Raw genomic sequence first — 19,273 nt, forward strand, 5'->3', positions numbered from 1 at the left:
ACCGAGAGCGATACAAATCCAACACTAAGAATAAGATTCCCTAACACGAGCTCGATGGCTAGTCCTACAACTCAAAAATTCTGGCAGCGGAGCAGACGAGGACAACACTAATGAAGATAATAAAATTGAAAATAGAGGGGAAGAGCTGTGCGACCAGCGGGCCAAGACCCAGATGTTCGAGGCGAGCATAACCATGGATGGCGAAGAGGAACACATGATCAGTCAATGACGTCGCGATCGACTGGTTAGTGATTGTATGGGATGATGAGAATTTCCAGGCGGTAGATGAATGGCCGTTGGTGACGATGCATGCGGGATGAAGGTCGGTGGTGTCAGGTACTGTGGCAGTGTTGAAGTTTGTGTGACAACGATGGAGTGGCAGCCATATGCATGCAAGCTGTGGGTGAGGTGAGTGACAGCTACCGGCATTGGCCACAGACAGGGCCGTAGCTAGCGGCTGCTAGGGTGGCGGCTGCGCCTAGTGTCCGCAGGTGTGGCCCCTGGTGGCGGGCATTACTGCTTCAGCCGCAGGCAAGGCCACAGCTAGAGGCCACTAGGGTTGTGCCTGCAGGCATTGCCATGGCTAGCAGCCACTAGGGCAATGGCCATAGTCGTGGCCATGGCTGGTGGCCGTAAGGACTGCGGCCACGGACGTGGCTACGGTTGGCGGCCACTAAGGGTGCGGCCGCGACAAGAGCGCTAGTAGCTATGGGAGATTGGATCTGCGGTAAATGTAGTGGGGGTCTTCAGGCACACGACAACAAAAAGGTGGTCGCTGTTCTTCTGGCAGTGGCAGCTACTACGGCGGCGGTGAATCTTGCAGCATCGCGAGCGACGACATCATTGACTTCTAGTGACTAATGAAGGCACACAACGACGGTGATCGACACTTCCAGCGGCAATAATGGCTTCATGGTGGTGAACTGGCAGCGACGGGTTGTCGAACATTGTTGTTGTCGAGACTACTCTAGAAGGTAGTAAGATAAATCTCCATGACAGAGGGGGGAAACTAGAGAGAAAAACCACTCAACTTCAAATTCATCAAATGGAATTTTGAGTGTTTCTTTGGTCGAAAATAACCAAAAGAAACACAAAAAAATTTTAATATCGCAAAACTTGGGGAACCTCAATAAAATCCATAAAGAAAATAAATGTGCAGAAAATAAATGAACTCTTGGAGGCATGTTGCCAAGCTGGATACTCGAAGCTCAAGTCCTTCACATCGGCTTGGGCTCCAGGATGCGGCTCCTAATGAGCTCAGGCTTGATCTTCCAGATGGTCCTCCATCACATCCACTATTGAAGTTCTAGTAAGACTATTTCTAAATCTAAAATTTTAAATTTATCATTTAAGGCCTTAGGCGAACTGTTAACACATGCTGGTCAATCAAGCAGAGGTTTGGAGAAAACTATTCCCCTATCTTGCACTTGATCAAAGGAGCTCAGGGATACTTACCTTTTTTAGGAATGTTTTGTAGAATAGAACTCGCAGTTTCAGATAATTTAATTATTTTCTGCTTCCCACTAGGTGTACACAACATTTTTCAAACTGAAAATATTATTTCCGGCTTAGAAATTAGCGTACAAGGTAATATGTTGATGTCCTTCAATCAAAGGAATCATAATTGTAACTTGCATAAAATTTCAAGAACATGTTCATTATTAGCTCATGGTTCAGCCTTATAGATTTTGAAGGCATCGGGAAATGGAATGGTTGGCAAATAATTTTAGGGTCAGTTTCTTTCATGTTCTCGTTCATATCCTCATGAGATTCTTCTAATTTGTCTACCTTTTTTGATGAATCTCAAGGAAGAACTTTAACATTTCTCAACTTAGAAATAGCATGCATGGTTTCATGATGATTTTCAGTAGATATATGACTATCAATTGAATCTAAATTTCTAGGCTTAATTTCAGGTTAGTTGGGAATCGACGTTGTTCATGGTTGTGGGAACCATTTTCGTCCAATTTACTTTTTTTATAGTCTATCCTCACCAATTGCTCTTTTCTCATCCACTCTATCTCCTTCTTGGACTCTTCCATCATCCCCAAAATTTGAGCTTACATTTTTTCCATCCTGTCTTGTTTTTCTTGCACATTCCTATACAACTCGTTATAAGATGGGTTAGTGTTGGGCAAAAAAGAGCTCTGTAAACCCCACATGTAGAAATTATTTTGTTCTTACTGCTGAAAAAAAGAGTTAGATGGATGAGATGTCATTTTCATGTTAGGCCAAATGTATGTATTATCTCTAGAATTCCAAGAATTTTGACCCATAGGTTTATTTATTCTTGACATATCAATAGCTATAATCTGTTCTTTTAAAGGGCAATCTACCTGTACATGACATATCAATAACAACATATCCAGTTGAGATAGCCGAGGTGCCTCATGTGTGAGCATCTTATCTAATCGATTAGTTAAATTAGGAACTGTTTTAGTAAATTGATCAATGAGTATATCTAGTTCAAATGCACTTACCTGAATCATTCCACCTCGTCTAGCATTTGTGTTTCTTCAATGTCAGTTGAGGGTGACATAATAGGTCTCATTCTCTACAAGGGTTTCTAGAATCTTGATGGCTTCATCTTAGAATTTATGCATAATTGTACCTCCACTACCCGCATCGATCATATTGCAATCTTGATCTCTTAACCTTCAATAAAATGATTGTATGATTTCCCATTCTTCTATGACATGACGTGGAAAAATGGTTTATACCCAGAATGTGGAATATTCATTTAATCTTTGTATTCTATTTATCGATCCTACATTCTCATTTATCACATAATCTTCAACAGCGTAGTTCATATTTCTGTCATCCCACTGTGCAATTTCATTTCCTAAGTCATGGTGTATATTTGTGTTTCCATCACGATTTCACATAGAGTTTATCAATATTTTTAAATCTCAAAATAAATGACACATTTAGAAAAGTGTGTGTTATAGTCTGATGTAAAAGGAATTTAATGTACTAATTTTAATCTTAAAAGTGGTTAGTTAAACAAAAGATAATTACCAAACAACAGAGTAAAATCCAAATGGCAACCATTACCCGGCAATGGCACTAATTGATAAACTCAAAGTTAGAGTTAAATTTCCGTTGTTGTGAATTTGAGTTTAATCAGTATGATTTATACACCTATACACATAAAATAATTAGATTAGTTAGAGATAAGTAAGACTCATCTCCAAAGGGAATGGATATTAGGGAAAGAGCTCCCTCGATGCAGTGAGCTCGAAGAAGGGGAGAAGGAATAAGTGTAATGTAATAAAAAGTAAATGGGCGAAGATAGTAATAAAAATAGAGGTCGTAGTAATTTGAGAAGATGGGACGACTATGTTAGTAGTAATGGATCATTATCAAGTGAGTAGGACTAGAGGGTAAGAAGGTGTGAAGCGGTGATGGTGGGAGGAAATGGGACGAGGATGATAATGTAAGACGTGGTGATGGAGGTAGTGAAATGAAGTAGAGTGAGGATTGAAATAAGAGTAGATAGAACTTTAGGTTTTCTTTGATGAAGCAAGTGGGGGACCCATGACGAGATCGTGACAGTGAACCTGACACGTGAGATAGATGGTAGGTGATGACATATAGGGATGATGATGGATGAGAATGATAGACGGATGAGAGTGATAGATGGAAGTGATAGTGCAACCACCGAAATGTGTTGAAGAATAATCAAGGTAAGACAAGAGGTTAATCTTAGATCCCTATGTTTTTCCCAGATCAAGGCATCTTCTTACTAGAGATCAGACTTCCCACTTCTCTATTGACCCTCTCCAAGCACAAGAGATACATAAAATAACCTTGATGGGCCTTCAAAGCTCTCTTTCTTTCAATCAGGCTCTCTAGGAGGAATTGAGCTTAAATATATTTTTTACAAAGATTGAGAATCTCAATTCATATGTACAACAATATGAATGTATAGAGGACATAAAGATGAGCTACCCTTAAATTTCAGCTCATTTGAAGTTCTGGAGTGTCTAATATCAAGCTTGGAAGTTGGATGATTTGTAGCCTTTGATTTAATCTAAATATTTCTCTCTCCTCACCTGTGTCATTGTCGTCATGTCGTTCTGTTAGGGTTTTATCTCGTCATGGCATTTAATGTGATGATTGGCTCAGATTCTTCCTCATCATTCGTGATCAATGGCTCTTGTCGCGCCACATGCCGCCACTAGAAGAAGATAAATTTAATAGTTAGCAGTTTAATATTAAAATATATTATTGAATAAGTATGTCACATCTGATGTGGCAGGGCATTCCCTTTTAAAAGCAAATGATAGGATGAGACATGCCCACGAGGTGTAGACTTGTGCAACGTGTGTACATGTCCATGCCTCGTGTACACGTGCCGCCATGTGTCTCATGACGTGTGGCTGCAGCCAAATTTGTTCACCAGTTAGATAAAAATAAAATTGTATTCCTTCAAGTTTTTCTCCTTGGTCTCAAGCAGTATTTATTGCAAACAATGCATTCTTGTTTGTAATGAGTCACTCCATCCAGGCCTAAAAAGCTAAAAGCAAAACAGTTGGTCATTAAAAGAAAAAAGCTAGTCTTGATGCCATAAAGGTTTGCTAATAATGACTCGCTAAAGCCAATCATTGGCAATAACCGTTGAATTGTTAAATTTAATGATTGGCTGTCACCGATCATTAACAATAACCGTTGGTTGCTCGCTGTTTGACGAATCGAATGGCAACATGTGGCACAACGGAAAGAACTTAAAATAATATTTCAAAATTCATATTTAATTAAATAAAGGCCCAAATTAAATATAAATGTATATATTGACTCAAACTATCATATCTTTATGAATATCATGTCTAACAATTCTGGAAAATCATACTTCGACCATAAAATTGTTTTCTTTCACAATATGTTGTCAGAAAAATGTGTAAAGATGCAAAAAATTAGAAATGTCATTCTAAAAATACATGTTAAGCTTGATAAGGCATATTTATAATCGGTTTAAGGCAAAAAAGTGTAAATAATGTCAGATTAACCTACTAAAACATACATGTAAATAGTATCAGCTCCCCCCTAAATTCATGCTCCTCCTAAGTCCATGCCCCCTTTAAAGACAACCACCTAGAATTAGAATGAAATTCACTCGAAGATCACTAGAAACTGGAAAATCTTAGTATGTGAGATGTTTGAGAAAGTGATATGGGGTCATTAAAAAACAAAAAAGTGGTAAAGTGCTGGCGAAAAAATAATGGGCCCCACAAAGACTTAGAACCATAGGGCAGCCCAAATCTCAGTCCAATCGATTGGACTTCCCAATGTCTCAAATTATTATGATCTTTTCCAGAAATTAAGTTCATCAAGAAATGATGTGTAACTCCTGACAGATATAACTCCTGACAGCTAAATGTATAAATCACATTTCAAAAAAATGTATAAATATTCTCTTGTTTAGTAAAGAAATCTGCAATCTGTTGCTTGGTTTGCACAGATTGCACAGATATGTTGCTTGATGAAGTGGTTTTTCACTATGATCTGCTTCGTCCTTGGGTACTTGACCGGATTCATAGCCAAATTTAAGGTACTGCGGTCATCACATAGAATAGCAATATTCCTAATGAGATGATATAATCCTCTTCTAAACGAATTTCAAAAAATATTTAAGTTGAATGATGTTGTATGCTTCAGAAAATTATTCAGAGTATACTTCTATAAAATATCTGTGGAAATATAGTTAAATTTCAGATAATATTTAAGATAAATGTTTTTTAGTATTCAGAAAATGACTTTAATTTTATTTCTGTATTGTGTTTCACAAAGCTAGGCAATAATTGATATTGTTGAAGTTTGTAGGAAAAGATTTAATCACTGTCGATGCATTAGTAGATTTCTGATCAGTTTTCCATTTCAGACAACATTTTCAAATTAATTAAATCTTCAAGGGAATCCAACGTTATGGAGGGATTAAGTTTTTTTTAAATCAATCTACAAAACTAAGAGTTGTTGAATCTTGATGATTTGAATGCTGCCAACTACAAATGTTGGTTATATATTATAAGTGTCACACAGATAATAATTCTTAAGGAATTAAAATTTAAATACCGTACCCCGATGAAGATAATAAATGATGAAATTATGTAACACAGTTTAACTTTATTATTATATAAATAATAAATGATACAATATTATTTAAAAGAGTGTGAGTAAACAATCTGTGCTCAGCAGAAATTGAAGAAATCATCAGCAGGAAAGGCAGTGACTTTTTAAGAAATAACCAGCAAGAGAGACAGCAATATTTCAGGAGAACATGAATGAGAACATTGGAGAGTCAGGACGTGAAAGCTAGAAAATGAAAGAGCTTGAACGTAGAGCCAGAACATGGAAGAGTCTTATCGTGGAGTTATTGAACTTGAAGAGCCAGCGCATGATGAGCCAGGACACATGACACTTCTCTTTACAGATCAAAACAAGAAACAAAACATACAGCTCAAAAACTTAATCTCTCATTCGTTCACCAAAGTCCCATATGTCACCTTTCTGATTTTGTTTGTCTTAATGGACCTTAAAACCCGTTGGGTTATTCAGCTCAAAATAAATAATAATTCAAAATTATTTCTCATTTTATAAATAACCATTTGATTTATAAATTCAAATCATCCATTAATCATAAAAAAGTTTAAATACCTAGCACAAAATTTATTATACTCTAAGATTTTTCTTTAAAAATATACTTTGAAACCTTCCCAAAAAATACATGTAATAAAAATAATCAAGATGGTGCATTAATAAACTAATATGATATCATAAAAAACTAAAGAATATGATGTTTAATAATTAATATTATCATGATCATTTATTTAAAAGTACTTTTAATGTACCTTATAAAATAATCCTTTAATGGAACAAAGACTCAAGACTTCATTAGAAAACTAATTTTTTGTATTATTACATAATTTTGAAAAACTTGAGCTGGGTTCACTATAATGATATTGAATAAATATGATTCTAGAGATAAAAATGAAGCTGATCATGAGGCTATCTCAAGAGAAAATAAATTCACATAGTTCCTCCATGTCATGTGAAGGAATTCAATGATTTTTCTTTCAACACCTATACGGGTTCGGACTTATCATCTACACATTATACAAAGAAATCACAAATTTTAGATCTATGCTTTACAATGTCATTGAAACTTGAGTTTTGTGTTTCAGATAAGTGAATGGATAAAAAATTTCAAATAACATACATGATTTGTTTCATTTTATTTTTATGCCAATTGTGGATCCCTTAACTCCCACAATTGAAGAAGAAATGATGGGTTTTAGAAAATTTGACACTTCTACCCTTAGGAGTTGCACTTGGTAATTCAATAAATAGGGATTGGCGTAGGGCCTGACGAACACAAATACCTTCAAACCCCATGGATCAGTAAGTTTTTGCTAAAGATGTGGTTAGAGCCTTTCTTGGAACTAACTGTTGGATACATTGACTCTTTTAAACCTTATATTATTTATCAGTATGATTTATGATTTCTCCTATCCCATACAAAACCAGGGCTGACCCGCTTTCTAGTCGATGCCCCCACCTTAGTACCCTAGTTCTCCACCAAATCCCACAGTTTTCCCACAGCTTTTCATTTGAATCCCCCAATTTTCTCTCAAATCTCCAGAATTTATCTGAATCTTGTCATGTTCCCGTAAATCCCTTGGCTCTCTTTGAACCCAATGATTTCCCCTTCAACCCCCCCCCCCCCAACCCCACCCTGAATGATATTGACTATGTGCTATGTTTTAAATATTTAACTAATTATGTTCACAAAGCTTGATGGGCATAGGACCCAACCTAAATTTGAAGCTGGGACGAAGTCCGGGCTAGGGGTGGTCCCATGTTCAGGTTAGGTTTTCGGAGAAAATGGAGAGAGAACTGAGAATGCAGATCCCAAGATACCATTTCATATTAATTATAAATGGTTCTATTAGGATATCAATTTATGCATTGGGTTAATTACTTCATGAAGAAACACCAAGTCCATACTTCTACAATGACAGTGGCATGTAGTTAAATAGGCATGACTCAGTTTCATAGTAATAGAATGGTCAGTTTGTTCCACTAAACTGGTGAGATGGTCATCCACAATTTTTCCCAAGCTTATCATGTAGCATGACATAATGTGACTTAAAAATATGATATGGTTAATATTTGGATTAGTGAAGGAATCAGAGTAGTTTTCTTGTGCCAAACGGATACCCAACATTTTGCTTTGAAGCGATTTATACTACCAAGTCAATAGGATCATCGATATCCTAAAACATGTCGACAGTTTTAGATACATGAGGATATTTTCTAAAACGGTATGGTTGTCGAACAAAAAACAGTCTATGTTGTCATCCTGATAAAAGAGAGAGTACACTTCTCATCGAGAAATTGCCCTTGGAATTCACATTACGGATGGGGAGTGATTATAACTCATATTTCTCTTCACTCATTCAGCAATATTCAAGCAAAATTTTAAAGTAAGAAAGAATAAGTCGAATCGTGGCCAGACGATGATGGATGTTTAGTATTAAATTATTAAATTATTGAACAATTAGATATTACAATGTCTATATTTACCCAAAGGCAGTAACCTGAAATACATTAGGTATACATTCTTTAAGTAGTACTGACGTTTTTTATTTGTGGACCTTGAACAATAACTCAGCACTCGAAAATCTTCAAGTTTTATCAGTTCCTCCACTGGTTCTAAAATAGTTCATACGTCTACAGCCATTTACTTCTTTGAACAAAGAACTTGGTACTGTTTCGACTAGAGCTCCGAGACAAGGATGAAAGTAGGGGACCTGACAAGTCTGCTTCAATCAACGTCCTGGACTTCTAATCATGTTCAGATCTCCATAATTGGCCATCCATGTTTATCCCACCTCAGGATTTCATCTTATCCTGGTTCATCCCAGCTATCACTGTCGTACTTTAAACTTATAACTCTGCTTCTTTATTTCTTCGTCCAGCGTCAATTTCTTTTTATTCGGTCTCGTTGCCTCTCGTTTTTCATCTCAACGTTTCGATCTGTCTCGATTTCGACCTGGTTTTTCGTCGATCCGTGGGCACTCCATCTGAATAATGTGTCATTATCCGTTGCGAAAACATGTGTTGCATCTTCAACTTTGTTGTCTTCTTAATTTTCAATTTATTCGTCTTCCCCTTGAAGCTCTTCTTCTAGCATATGTTTTATCCCCTTGTTTTTCCTAACTTCTTTCGTTATCTCTTAGTAGAGTCTGAATATACTGACATGTTTTCTCTATCTCCCTCTCTCTCTCTAAATATTCCTCATCTCATTTCTCTCTGCCTCATGAATTTTCCTCTCTCTCGGTGGCTGTTCTTGTCGTCTCTCCTCTGTTTACCTCTCTCTAGTACGTAACTCCCTATGATACACCTCCCCCAGAGTCCCTCTTCTCTCATTATCCAATCTCTCTCTGGCTCTATCTTCTGTATCAGATGAGAACATTGTCACGGCACGTGTCAAAATTTCTACTAGCAACGTGTCCTGCAGCGCTGACAGCTTCAACCTGGCAACGAGAGGCTTCGTCGCATACTCTCCCACGTCAACATCTGTACAAGACAACGAAGCCGCCATTTATTCCGTCCTCCTGACGCCCAAGGCAAAGCACATTATCGCTTCCAATTTTCACCCCAGCACCACAATTCTTTCTTACCGTAGTCTCTCAATATTTATGCCAAAGAAGCGGTATATTACATAGACGGAAGGCGGGTCCCTCACCCCTTATCCTCTTCAACTACCCACTTATCTATTTTCCGCATCCCCTAACGGATTAAAACATTTTTTCTGGAAATTACGGAGAACGGATAAGTAGGCTCCTCCTGCCACGTCCGACGTAAAAATTACCTTGAACGTGATGGGCGGCATATTCCGCCGCACCAGGAAGGTTCCTTCTTTAATGCAGAATGGAGATAGCATATTCGTGGAGACTGAACCCAAAGGCCAAGCCTTTTAATACCCCCCAATCTCTCCCAAGAAGAGTTGAGATCAGAACTCTGCAGGAGATGGCTAGGACTCGGCGCGGGGCAGGCCTTCTCGCCGACGATCGCCGCGCGCGGCTCCTCGGCGGTCACGTCAGCAGCGGCAGCGACCACGGCGGCGACCTCGCCGGCGTAGTCGACGGTATATTCTTCTCCGACGAGGAGGACGGCGCTCCCCGCGAAGACGACGGCGAGACTCTCGAATTCTCGCCGCCGCCGGCGGAGGCGGCGGCGGTCGTGCGCGCGCTAGTCAGGGCGGCGGCGGCGGACCCCTTCGCGGCGGCGCTGGCGGCGGCGGCGGCGAAGGTGGCCGCGGCAGAGAGGGCCGGCGGGCCTGGGCTGCAGAGAGCAGTAATGGGTCGGCTGAGAGAGGCCGGCTACAACGCTGGGCTCTGCAAGGCGAGGTGGGAGGTCCGCGGCGGCGGCTGCGGGAGCTACGAGTACGTGGACGTCCTACGGGACGACACGCGGCAGCGGTACGTGGTGGAGCTGGACTTTCAAGGGCAGTTCGAGATCGCGCGGCCGACTGCGGAGTACGAGCGCGTGACGGCGCTGCTGCCGCGAGTGTACGTGGGCCGGCCGGAGGAGCTCCGGCGGCTGCTCCGCCTCCTCGCTGACGCCGCCAAACGATCTCTGCAGTTGAGGGAGCTCCACGTACCCCCCTGGCGCAAGAGCCACTACATGCTGGCCAAGTGGCTCGGCCCCTACCGCCGCACCACCAACCCCGTCTCCTCCGCCGTGGCGGTGGCGGAGCCGACGCCGGCGATGGTTTTCACGGCCGGCCGGGACGTGAAATGGAGACATGTGGGGTTCGACACGGGGGCCCGTCTTAGTCTTCTGCCAGCTCTCACTAAGGCGAGATGAAGACGAAGATTGCTCCTTTCCGGATGAGGATTCCTTTCCTGTGAGAGATCTAGAGAGGAAAGATAGAGCTGCTCCGAGCTGGAACTGTTTGAACAGTGTAATATGAAAAATGGACTTTTGTCTGGAGATTATTATTTTAGGACGTATTGTCCAGAGATTGATAGTCTTTTAATAGACTCACTATGAAAGTGAATCATCCTTTCAACATTTCAATGTTCTTCTCAGCAGAACAAGTGAGTCGATAGAAGCACTCAAGGGCGACAAATAGAAATAAAAGCAGACGCAAGAAAAATACAAGAGACCTCGCGGAAAGAAAGTTATGAATTGATTGATGCATTTTTAAGTGGTTCCCCAAGCTTCCTGGCATTCTTAATCCGAAGGCTCGATTCCTTGAGCAAAATGCCAATTTAATGAACTTGGGGAGGGGAAAGACATCTGGACTAATTCGACATGATATGCATCGTATCAGGTTTTATGTTGATATTGCATGGCCTTCTTCCAAAGCATTACTATGTTGCGTTGCAGAGAATTAATTTGTATACTTAGATATAACATATAAAGTAAACTAGATGCTGTGGTCTTGTATTTTATGGAATCTGGCGAAACAAGTACTCCATTATGATGTCCAAGAATACAGACAACAAATACTTTCGGTGTAGAAGTACACTATTATGGTATCCAAGGGTTTCATGCCAGATATACCTAGTTGTCACATGGTTGAATCCGGGGCTAAGAACAATGCTCAGATCGAACAAGTACCGGTTACAGACAACAAATACTTTCAGTGTAGAAGTACACTATTATGGTATCCTAAGGTTTCATGCCAGATATACCTAGTTGTCACATGGTCAAATCATGGGCTAAGAACAATGCTCGGATCGAACAAGTACCGGCCTCAACACTTGGGCAGGAACATTGAGCAGCCTTTGTTTGTGCAGCGGAAGTCCCTTTGGACAGCTTTAGATTGCATAGAGGTTGAGGAGAGAAGGCAGGGCTAGGCCCTTTGCATCAAAGAGACATTTTACTCTAATGAATATGATTACATAAGAAGCAGTAGTCATTAAATCGGGGAATACCAGCGATGATACCGAATCAATGAGACGGAGCCCAACACATGTCGTTGGGTATTGGCACTCTTGCGCCTTGAGTCTGCATTGGAGCTGCCGTGCTCGGCTCCCCAAGCCTTGTTGCTGTGTGCCGCAGCAATACCCCTAGGGGTTCTTGTCCTGCACCCTACACGTGCAGCATTTGTGGCCTGCACACACAGTCTATGAGCCCCAGGGGTCTGTGCATCCAATCTCCCCAGCCTGCGTGTGCAGGTTTTGAGTGTATGAGATAAAATAGTACATGAAATCAGCCAATAATAATCCATAAAAAATACATTTGTTGAAATAAAAAAATATCATGTGACCGTCCACATGCGCAGCTTAAAATGAAATAATAATACTTTTAATGGTTAAATTATTCTGGACTTTATGGTATAGGTTTGTCCTAATTCTCCTCAAATTTTATCTTTCCTGATCTTTTTCTCCCCGAGAATATAAAATGCACACAGACTATTTTCCCTCATGTTTTATCAAAAAAATTAATTGAAAAACTAATTCATCAATCAAAATATGACTTTCAGTTCTAAATTTCGACACAATAGAATCACAATACGGTGGGACACATATTTTCATGAGGATGGTGGTGCGTCTAGCAGCAAATGATTGAATCCATGCTGTCTAATTCATTTTCATTTAGTCTTCTAAATGTGTATTTAGTAACATTAATCTAGTTCTTAAGTGCTCCCAAATATTAGTTCTTAGAGATCCTCGAAGATATAGTGGAGAGTGGGAGGAAAGAAACAAATATGTGTGCTCTAGAAATGATGAGGTGGTTCCCCTTTTCATTCGGGGAAATTTTGTGGCATTGAAGAGCATGAACCAATTCTATTTAGTCTTATTATAAATAAATGAAGATTGAGTGGGTGTTTATTCATTTGCTATCTCAAATAAAACCCTTCAGCCATGTGAGATCAAATCCATTGTGAGTACTAAGAATCATCCTAAGACATAGTCAAAAAGACAATCCATGCGCATGGAATGATTTATTAGTCAATATTGAGCCTCAACTCTGATAACAGCCACTGGATCACAGAGGTATTATTTTCCATGTGAGAAAAATAATTAATTTAACTGAACTGAATCACATAACTACATGTACATGATGTGCCTTTAATGGGCCTAGCACCTTTTGTGAAATCCCTAAATATGAGTTACATGTGCCGCTATGGTGCTAATGTGTACCACGTGAATAGTGGCATATGATTTCTTTTTTTCGTACTAAAACAACAAAAAAAAATCATAATATGATGTTAATAATTATATTTTTATCAACTCAAGTTACATAAAAAAAAATAGGCGACATCCAGATGAAAGTTTAAATATTATCTGAAATTATGTTGAAATCCAAACTTCTTGATTCTAGTTATTTTCAGTTATATTATAATCTAAAATTCTTGATTCATTATATTCCAATAATGAGTGTGTTATAACATGATAAATGTTTTGAATTTTAAAATCATATAAGGAATAGAGAATCCAAAAAAATGACATGGATAACTTCTAGTGAAAGCAACAATAAAACTAGGATGTACAATTGTATATCTAATGTGATGTAATGTATAATAAATTTTAAAGATCTGTATTAAAGCCTTGTGTTTTGTGGAAATGATCAATGTCTGAATAAATTTAATGAAAAGAATAAATTGATAGCCAAAAAATGTGTTGATTGAGGCACCTTGTGTGTAATTGAACCCTATATCCTTTTAGTTCCTTGAATGAGTCTTCACGAGCCACAAAAATTTTCTCATATGGATGTCCACTGCACCTAAGTAAAGAGGGGGAACAAGGGCCCGAAAGAGAAACTCACATGAGTCTTTTGTTCAGGGCTTTATATCCTCTTCATACTCTATTAGAATTTTTCATTAAAACCTCTTCACTTTTAAATATATCATCCAATAGTAAAATAAACCTTGAGTGTGCGCCTCTAGGCCCATTTACAATTCAGTTTAACAAATCCATCAGCCAAAAAACTATTTACTAACACAATTGGTCTTTTATACATATCATAAGTGAAATGTTCGTAGATAAAATATTCATGGATTAATTTTACTCAATTGAAAGGTTGAGTCACCATTACATAAAGTTCCAGGTTACTCCACACACTAGAGTTATTAATGGATTCATCAACTCTTTCATGAAAGATATATGTCATCTGCTACCATGAAATATAAATCCTGGTCCATATACGACCATTCAACTAACAATTTATCTCATATGTCTACTCCCTTGATCATGCATTTCTTCGCAGCATCTTCCTTCAGTAATTATCTTATCATTTCGGGGGTAGAAAATCTCATTTTCAACACATAACCACCTTTAACGACTCGTTACTACATCTAATCCAAAACTGCTTAGAATCCTTAGACCAATGTCTAGCTGGTCATTGTCAAAACATAAAAATCAATCAACAAGATGTATTTGGTGTCATTCATCTAAGGATCACTTACCCAACATAACTTTAGCTAACTATTGGGTTCGAGAGGCCTAGGTCTGGATGAATAAATCAAAATGATATGTAGCGGAGGACTTTTGGGAATCGAACAACATCAATAAAAACATTGAAACGAGGTACCCTTGCCTGAATCTCATTTGTGATTTCTTCAATCCTGGAGCGAGACGAGTCAAGCTGCTCAAGTGTGCAGCCTCTAGATGTATGCATGCGGTCTTCGGCACATCGGATCTCCTCCTTCTCATTGACAAGCCCTATTCTTTCTCCGTCGGTGTCGTTACGTCATCTCGATCACATCAGGGATGGAGAGGGGGTGTGGGGGGAGTGGAGAAGAAGGGGAAGGTCCCTGAACAATTCTGGCGTCGGTGAATTTCGTTCAGGGCCTTCCCCTATTTATACTAAGTGGGTATTTTTCATAAAAGCCCTCAAAACTTAAGCATATCTTCCGACGTCCAAAAGATCATTTGCGTGTGACCCTCTAGGCCCATGTATCAGTCTAGTTAATGACTCCAGTGGCCCAATAACCTTTATTGGCCTTCCAAATTAATTAACTATATCATCATATAGATTAATTAATGTCGAATCGATTTAACCCAATCGATAGGTCGAGTCTCGACACGTGGTGCCAAGCTATACCTCGTGTCCTATAAGATTCAAAGGAGTGTGTATCGACTCACTCATGGAACATGTTCGTCATCAGTTACCGTGTATGTATAATCCCTCATCCACTTGACGCTCCTTGGACGACTTAGGGTATGGTCAACTGTCAAACCCTAATCGGTCATCTGAGTTAGTACTGATGCATTCAGAAATCATCGGAGAACTCTTCTCCGATATTTCATTGCCCTGGCCAATGACTTGATCGCATCATCTTCCTTGAGCTGTCACCTCTTATACGAAGGGTGGACGATCCCATTTTGACCACTCAATCGTCTTCGTGAACTTCTTGATGTACCCGAACTAAGACCATTTAGAATCCCATGATTATAGACTCATTGGCCATCGCCAAAGTACAACTGTCCATCCACAAGACGTCTTTGGTGTATCAGGTCTAAGGACCACTTACACAATCGTGACTTGAATCGACCTGATTGACAGTTCATTATAATACCATTCAGGGATTCGTACGGATTAATTTTGTGAACTCTTTCCACTAAAGAGCACCCACTATCTATCCTTACTATCTCCACACTAATGGCTAAGGGACTGGCCATACTCATTATATGAGTGAGGCTAGATAGTGCTATTCTATCCGGATACTTCAATGTCCTTCTCGTGTAACCTTCAAATAGGAATGTTTAGAACACATGCTTAAAGACTAATCTCCGTATTACGATCTCATTATAATTCACTAAGTCCGATCATGTATTTACGGACTTCATTATAAGCATCACACGTGCACTATAATGAATATGCTATATTAATAAACATGGAACGAGATGTGGAATGTGTGATTGGCTTGCTGGCCACATATATTTGTATCACTAACCTGATGGATTCTTTGGAATGAAATCTATGGAACCATACAGATCCCCTCGGCAAATGTTTTTCCTTAAGACCACTCCTTATAAATCCATAAGACCGTCATCATATGATCTGAATTAGATATGGTGATTCTTTCATGATGTTGATGTCCTTATCTATAATATCCTATGAGTAGGAATGTTTTGGATATGTGATTAAAGTTAATTCATGAGTCACTTACCATTGCACATATTTTTGGACTTCATTACATGCATAGGAATAAGGGTTGCTCTTAGGAGAGCATCACGCCCAAAGAGAGAGGGACAAGGAGGGCATCACGCATAAATTCACATGATTTTGTTTTGAGGAAATAATATCCTCTTTATACTTGATAAAATATTTTGATTAAAACCTCTTCACTAATGAATTTATCCTTCTATGTACAATAAACCTTGAATGTGTGCCTTTATGTCATGTACCACTCGTGTCAACAACTTCATAAGCTTAAGAAATAGTTAATATCAAACCTAATTAATTTACTATATGTAGTATATAGAAAAACTCTTCATGGATTGATTTTACTCTGTCAGAAAGTGGGGTCCCCACCACAAAGTGCCACATAATACTGTGTGTTCCAGGACATACAAGGGGACTTATTAAATCTTTCATGAAAGATATATTTCATCAGTTACCATGAATATGTAAATCTTCATCCATATATAACCCCTAAGATAACTCTTTATATGATATTTCTACTCCTTTTTAAAGTATTTCTATGTAGTATCTTCATTGAATCATTATCTTCTCATTCCAAGGGCAGATAATCCCATCTTCAATGCACAATCACAATCTTGGACTTTATTACTGCATCTAATATAAGACTTTTTAGGATCCTTTGACAAAAGATTTGTTGGTCATAGTTAAAATACAACATTATATCCACAGGATCTATTTGGCATCTCTGGTTTAAGGATTTCTTACACAAGCATGACATGAATCAACTTGGTTAACACTTGGGTATAAACATGGATTCATAAGATCCACTTGGTGAACGTTTACCCTAAATATCACCCATTATCTATCCTAATATTGTCCAAATGATTCTATAATAAAACATCATTATATGATAATTATTATATAATTTCATTCTATCATGATATGGTGATGTACTTCTCTTTAATATCCTTCAAGTATGTGTGTTTCAGATATGTGATTACAGTTAATTCATAGTATGGGACTTTCCTTCGCCTTCCTTGAACAATAATATATAAAAAATGACATCAGTATGAAGAAGACCCCTTTACGTATCTTACAAACTTCTTTTACAATATTAAATTCTATATGAATTTGAAACTCACCCAAATACCTTTGAGGATTTCATCTCCAAGAATACCCTTCATTCTGGAGAGCCATTGGTGTACACTTGCCTTATTATTTAGTGATACATATGAGTATGACTTTCCATTTATGAAGCTGAAGAATATCTCTAAATCCAAGCTGAATACATTAATAATATCCCATGAGAAAAATAAAGTTTCTAGGAGGAACTTCATGCAAACACAAGAAAAAAACATTACTTTTGACAAGTGCCAACATCAAAACTCAATTAAAATATATTTTATATTTCTAAAGTATTATTTTTTTATTTAATTATATTAAAGACTCCAAAAAATTATTTTTTAGTTGGAAAATTTTTGTGGAAATGACTCTTATGGACTTAAGGGATTTGGAAATTTTGGATGGCTTAAACATACATTTGAACACCATTAAGTTCAACATAAAATGTCCTATGAGGAATAGCTTGACTTTTTTCCTATTTTACATCAATATTAAAGAGGCATGTGCATATAATAGTAACTCACATTAATTTAAAAATATTATAGGTCCACTTGTTTTGTACAAACTTGAAATTTTAATAAGCCTTTATTTTTGTTATACCTGAACTCGTCGGCAACAAATATAATCTTTGGTTCTATAAATTTGACTGATTGTCTGAAATCAATGTATACATCAGACAATGATAGAAAATGAGAGATGATCAGATAACAATAATTGAATTGGATTCATGTACAAACTTGATTCATGTCTATAAATAATTGAATTGGATTCATGTATAAAAATGAGAAATGATCAGATAACATTTTTTGGAACTCATTCAAATCTCAATTTTTTCCCAGCCTCTATAAGTATCCACTCAACCTTTGTAAGATGGATCTCTTCTTGAACTTTTTTTAATCCTCCTTCAAGATCTAGTTATCTTCTCACATTCCAGTCACACTTGAGGTAGAAAGGTTTTGAGACAGGGATAAGACAGGGGGTTGCCCAGATCTGGGTGAAAACTAATTTAAGGTAAAATTAGATAAAATACCTTTGGTTTTGTTAGGTTTGGTATGGTTTGGTCTGTAACGTACAATATAGATCATGGGGGCTATCTTTTGATCTGCGAGTGGCAGTACGTATGAGAAGAAATCTGCGAGATGCAGAAGCTATCATGCTGCAGATACCACAACAGCACATGATACACTAAATCTCATGCATTACCTGATGGTTTTTGGGATTACTATATCTAGACTTGGTTATCTTGTATGACTTGGTTATCTTTTATAATCGTTGGTAGACTGAAAATTTGGAGAACTGAGTCGAAAAAGAGGTAATCAACAAGGGAAAGTCTAATTAACATCGGCGTCACTCCTCTTAAACTTTTCTGTTGGGCGTAGTGTCCAACTTTGTTATCCCACATCTTATTATTTTTAATCCACACTCTTGAGGAACCAGGACACTCTTGAGGAACAAGGAAATGTCACGATGTGTTGAAAATGTCAAACCCCCCAACCCTAAGTTTCAGGATTGTGGGGGTTGACTTGGTACATCCTAGAAAGTAGGATGACCTAGAAATCCTTGAAAATAGGATTGGGCCTACTTTCTAGGATCGTGCCTAGTTTTTAGGGGGTGTTAGGCCTTGGGTAACGCCTATAAAAGGCCCCCTATCTCCCCTATTTTCTTCATCCCCCAAAACATCCCTTGATGTATTCTCTTTTCTCCCTTTGAGTTGAGTAGAGTTTCTTGAAAGTTCTTTTGAACTAGAAGTCTCTTCCTCCTTCCCTCTCTGATGGGGGACCATCGCGACGACGCCAACGCCGACACGGGACGCACCCGACCGCTCTGAGCCGCTCGTGCCGACGTACGTGATCTCGCATTCAAGTATTCCAAGTAAGTTCTTTATTACTCGTCTGATTGTAATACCGGATCGGGTCGAGTATCGAACAGATCCCGTCTTTTATGTTTGTTTTCCGTTTGAAATGCCGTGTAAAGAGGAGGGTCACATCACGTGACGAACCCCTCCTCTAGTCTTAGTCTCTTGGCACCCTCCCCCCTCCCTCCT

General features: G+C 38.6%; 1 protein-coding gene across 1 annotated transcript; it reads left to right on the forward strand.

Annotated features, from left to right (window-relative positions):
* The first annotated feature begins 9,987 nt into the window (after positions 1 to 9,987).
* LOC144704704 (uncharacterized) lies at positions 9,988 to 11,079 on the forward strand. Its single transcript, XM_078577220.1, has one exon. The coding sequence runs from the start codon at positions 10,033 to 10,035 to the stop codon at positions 10,870 to 10,872; it is 840 nt and encodes a 279-aa protein (XP_078433346.1). The 5' UTR covers positions 9,988 to 10,032; the 3' UTR covers positions 10,873 to 11,079.
* Positions 11,080 to 19,273: the final 8,194 nt, after the last annotated feature.

Source organism: Wolffia australiana, chromosome 6 (genome assembly GCF_029677425.1).
Source record: "Wolffia australiana isolate 7733 chromosome 6, ASM2967742v1".
NCBI lineage: Eukaryota > Viridiplantae > Streptophyta > Magnoliopsida > Alismatales > Araceae > Wolffia > Wolffia australiana.